General features: G+C 33.2%; 1 protein-coding gene across 1 annotated transcript; it reads left to right on the top strand.

Annotated features, from left to right (window-relative positions):
* The first annotated feature begins 1,153 nt into the window (after positions 1-1,153).
* LOC111407521 (protein DETOXIFICATION 49-like) lies at positions 1,154-2,980 on the top strand. Its single transcript, XM_023037057.1, has one exon. The coding sequence runs from the start codon at positions 1,270-1,272 to the stop codon at positions 2,728-2,730; it is 1,461 nt and encodes a 486-aa protein (XP_022892825.1). The 5' UTR covers positions 1,154-1,269; the 3' UTR covers positions 2,731-2,980.
* Positions 2,981-5,457: the final 2,477 nt, after the last annotated feature.

The raw sequence follows: 5,457 nt of genomic DNA, 5'->3' as shown, positions 1-5,457 counted from the left end.
GATGCCCGCCAACTCACTACTTTTAATCATAGATAGAATAGAACTTATCACGGATTTTGTTGAATTATGTGGTAGACATATCTTGATTTATATAAAATTGCTATCTAAAAAGAATTAAGTTATTAATGACTGGATGAAATCAAAATAGGCACTTGTTGTATTGTTTGCCCTTTACGACCCCTAAATCCATCAATTTCTTAGCTCTGCTCATACAGTCAGTGTGTCATTTTTTTTTTCTCTACCATGACGAATCAATTGGGCCTTAACGAACGTTTTTCATTCTTCACTTGGTTCTCCGGAGAGACTCCATCCATCCTTAATGCTCTCATTAACGGATAGAGTGAAAAAGTTAGCGAATATGTTCAACTTATGAAATTGAACCTTAGTTTGGTGTAGATTCTTTAAAATTTATTTTTTTTAAAAATTTATTTTCAACTAAAAATTCTCTTAATATAATAATTTTACATGCGGACTAATAATTTTTGTCTACTTTTCAATTATACATACTCCAAAAAAATTACCTTTCTCATACTTACTTGAACCCTCATTACCATTTTACATCTAGTTGGGGTATGGGGTATGGAGTATGGAGTATCAAAGGGTGGGAAAAGGACGTTTTAGGATGGGTCGGCTAGGGAGAGAGGTTTGCCAATGTTTCTATTATTTTTCTTTGCCTTTTTCTTCTCTTTCTTTTTCATTTCTAATCTTCATTCAAATCAAGTTCACCCGTCTTATCGTCAAATCATGAATCGTGTGAAATTCACGTGACCTTTTATTTAGTTTAGAAAAAAATTATAATTAAAATATAAGTTGAAATGAATAATTAATCATAATCTATCACACGCTCCACCAATTTTTTAAAATCTGTTAAAAGTTTGATTTTTTATCTATAAACCAAAAAGGAGCTAAGAGAAGTTTACTAAAAATAATGGAAAAATCCTATTTCCTTAAATTTTGTCACATTAATTTAGAACCTTAACGTGCAACAGTAACGGATAAAATTGAAATCTAAACTTTTCTGGATTCATGTTTCCTTAAATTTACTCAAAAAAGTAAAAATAAAAAAAATAAAAATAAAAATCCGTATTTTCCAAAATTCAACACTTATAAAACCTCCCAAAACAGCCGTAAACACGCATATCTATCCCCACCCCTTCTCTCTGTTTAAAAATTCTCCCAAGCCCACAACACTGTCGGTTTCTTTTCCATGTTCCTGTAAATCTACCCACAAAGCAAGCTTCAATCAAATTGAAAGAATACCAATAAAACATGTTGAATCCTTTGGTTTCCAGAAAACAAACATGTACCCAAGAAATGAGCAAGAAAACAAATTTCTCCCTAGCAATTCAAGAAGCCAAATGCATAGCCAATATTTCTCTTCCAATGGTGTTAACAGGATTGTTACTGTATTCCAGATCTATGATATCCATGCTCTTCCTCGGCCATCTTGGTGAGCTCTCGTTAGCCGGAGGGGCGCTGGCCGTGGGATTCGCCAACATCACCGGTTATTCCATCCTCTCCGGTCTTGCCATGGGAATGGAACCAATTTGTGGACAGGCTTTTGGAGCAGGAAAATTCAAACTTATTGGCCTTACCTTTCAAAAAACAGTTCTTTTACTTTTATTGTCATCAATTCCCATTGGGTTTTTATGGTTCAACATGAAGAAAATTTTACTTTTCTGTGGTCAAGATCATGATATTTCAACACAAGCACAATCCTATATTCTTTATTCTATTCCTGATCTTCTTGCACAATCATTTCTTCACCCTTTAAGAATATATCTTAGGACTCAATCCATAACGTTTCCTTTGACATACTGTGCAGCTTTAGCCATTCTTCTCCACATTCCTATAAGTTATCTTCTTGTCACATTCCTCAATCTCGGGATCAAAGGCGTCGCCCTAGCCGGAGTTTGGACGAATTTCAACCTAGTAGGATCATTAATCGCCTACGTTGTAATGTCCGGGACCTACGAGAAAACTTGGGGTGGCATATCATCAGATTGCTTCAAGGGCTGGAAATCTCTAGTAAGCCTAGCAATTCCAAGTTGCATTAGTGTATGTTTAGAGTGGTGGTGGTACGAAATCATGATCTTGTTATGTGGATTATTATTGAACCCTCGAGCAACGGTAGCATCAATGGGGATTTTGATTCAAACCACAGCTTTAATCTACATTTTTCCATCTTCTTTAAGCTTTGGAATATCAACCAGGGTTGGAAATGAACTAGGTGCCAACAGGCCTAATACCGCGAAACTCTCTGCGATTCTCGGACTAACAACGAGTTTTGTACTCGGAGTTTCAGCGCTGTTTTTTGCCATTATGGTGAGGAACACATGGGCTAAAATGTTCACACGAGATGCGGAAATCATCGCTTTAACATCGATGGTTTTGCCCATAATAGGCTTATGTGAGCTTGGAAATTGCCCACAAACAACTGGTTGTGGGGTACTAAGGGGAACTGCTAGACCACAGTTGGGGGCTAATATCAACTTGGGGTGCTTTTATTTAGTTGGGATGCCAATTGCATTGTGGTTAGGGTTCTATTTGGGGTATGATTTCAAGGGACTTTGGCTTGGACTTTTGGCTGCACAGGGCTCTTGTGCAGTGACCATGTTGTTTCTTTTGGTTCGAACAGATTGGGAACATCAGGCTCAGAGAGCAAAAGAGTTGACAGGAGCAACCAATGAGGACATTATTGATTCTTTGATGGATGATTCACTTGCTTAATCTTCTTTGTCGATCCCTTCCACCATTTTGCAAATCAAGTGCATGCTTGGTATGAATTATCGACAAGATTAGACATTATGATAGATAGTATTTTAAATTTTTAGTCTTCCTTGATATTGTCCCTTGTATAGTATACGTTACCAAACAAGTTAGTGAGAACACAATTGTTAGACTAGAGCTTGTAGATTTCCATTTATGGTATTATTTAATTATTTAAACACAAGTCAAATATAAAACATGTTTTTTTATGTGTGATTAATTTTCCAGCACAACCAATGCGAAAAAACCCTGTCTGCAGCCCTGTTTCAGTAGCATCTTTTCCTAACGTATACCAGTTCGTGACCATCTCTCTCTCTATCTTCATATGTACGTACTCAAATATACATTCATATAGAGTAATATTTTTCGTAGCAATGATTAATGATAGTTCTCCTAAGTGACATATATGTGTCACTTCTTTTATTTGAAGCACGAGGCAATAAAAAATCTCATCACATTTTTGCATCAAATAACAAAGTAACACATATATACCATTTAGGACGATTGCCATTAGTTTTTACTATGAATGACACTATTTATTTATATAGGGAAATTTTCATTCTGTCCTCAAACTAAGTTAAGTGTTGCATTTGAGTCCTCAACCTACCAAATAGAGCATCTGGATCCCCATCATTTCAACATTATAGTGTTGGGTACTAATTATTATACCCTCCGTTTGACGGTTAAAAAAAATCGTGTCGAAATGACTACAATTCACTTATTTTCATTTTCTAATTATTCAAGTAATGGTATAATAGTCTTTTGGTATATGATTTAGGGTCTGTTTGTTATGGTTTTTTGCTTTGTAGAATAGCTTTTTCAGGAAGTTAGTTTTTCTAGTCAGACAAAGTACTTCTAAAAAAATATCAAAATGTATAGTTTGGAAGCAATTCGTGTCAAACGGGCTTTAATCGTCAAGTTGATAGTTTCCATCTATTAAGGTTAAATGCTACAACATCAAAAGTTTGAGTATCCAAATACTCTGTTTGGCAAGTTAGAGACTCAAATGTAATACTAATCAAAGGTTATGTGTGTGTAAGTATGCATGCATCCCCCCACTCTCTCTCTCTCTCTCTCTCTCTCTCTCACACACACACACACACACACACACATTCAAAAAGAAACACAGTTTTTGTTTGAATGTCAAAGGGGATGGGCTTAGGTACCTGAATTTGGAGTTTATCGAACTAATGACTTTGGACCTTTGCTCATCTCGTGTAACTTGCCTGCCAACTTGTCAAATGCATACCAAATCAAACTCTCCAATTTTAATTTTTCCTCATCAAGAAAAATAGCATTTCTTGTTGAAAGTTCAAATGGCCATCACCAGAGAACTCTTCAAGGTATATTCATAGGAGCTTCTTACGTAGTTGTATTTCTCCAGTAATTTTAATTTAATTAAATTTGACGTGATTATATTGAATTCTTTCTAAATACACTAGTGTCTCTATTCGTAATTTTCCACTTTTATAAAACAGATAATCCATTCACCCAACTGTGAAGTACACGTCAATACGATCTTATCAAATAAAAGTGCCCAACTTTTCTGACTATCGTTATGAATTATATTCTTTCACATATGTTTCTTTACGTGGATAATTCATAATTACTTGAAAAGGGGATTTGTTAGACTAGTCTACTTTCTTTTGGCGGCTAAAATGAAATTTGTCTCCATTAAAGAAGCTGTGAAATGATATGATAACTCTCTTAGGTACCGTTTGATAGCCTTTGGAATGGAATCGCCATATCAGCCAATTCCACTAAATGGTGGAATTGAATGGTGGGAATTTCAATTCCACATTTTCACATTTTTTATTATTATTTTTTAATTCTTTTTTTATTTTGCAATTTAAACAAATTATAAGAATTATTGTAATAAGTTTCATCCCTTTAAGTGAGAATTCTGATGTAGAACAAAGTCAAATGGACATGAAAAGATAAATGAATTTTGATTTTCTTGGCTTTTTTTTTTTAAATTTTTATAATGGAAATAAATTCTATTCCCAATATCAGGAAAATTTATCCATTTAATTGATAATTTTCATGTAAAAAAAGTCAAACGAACATCAAAAAATACTTTTATTTCAATATTTTTCATGTGAAAAATTATACCAATTAAACACAATAAATTGACAATTTTCAGGAAAATAATTTTCAAGTGATTCAATTCCCTGAAATTCTTTTTTTTCAGTGTCTTATCTTTTAATATAATCAATCTAAGGTCATATTTGTGATTGTAGATTGTAGGACTTCTAATTGCATTGACAATTCATAACTATTTTAGGCCCTCGTTTGGTACTTATTTTTTTCAAAATGTATTTTTCTCTTTTTTCTTTTTAACTACACATTTTTTATTAAAATAATATTACACTTAAATAAAAAAAAATTCTTTATTTTTCAACCACACACTTCCCATCAAGTTACTATTCTAAAATGCATTTTTACATAAAAATGTCTCTCAAACACCCCTTAGATGTTTGACGAGTTAATAATAATAATAATAATTAATTAATTAATGATGGAAGAATTTGTATAATTTGGTAGTAGATTTTTAAAAAGCAGGATATTTTGTTTCTAACTTTGGGTGGTTATATTCACATGCGTAATTAGTTACATAACGTTTTAAAAAAAAATTTAATTTACTAAATATTCACATATAAATTAACATAAGTAACCCCTTAATTTACG

This window comes from Olea europaea, chromosome 13 (assembly GCF_002742605.1).
Source record: "Olea europaea var. sylvestris chromosome 13, O_europaea_v1, whole genome shotgun sequence".
NCBI classification, from domain to species: Eukaryota; Viridiplantae; Streptophyta; class Magnoliopsida; order Lamiales; family Oleaceae; genus Olea; species Olea europaea.
This window is presented reverse-complemented; position numbering and strand designations above follow the sequence as displayed.

Excerpts from the sequence above, each read along its gene's own strand:
- LOC111407521 (XM_023037057.1), top strand. The coding sequence starts at position 1,270 with ATGTTGAATCCTTTGGTTTCCAGAAAACAAACATGTACCCAAGAAATG.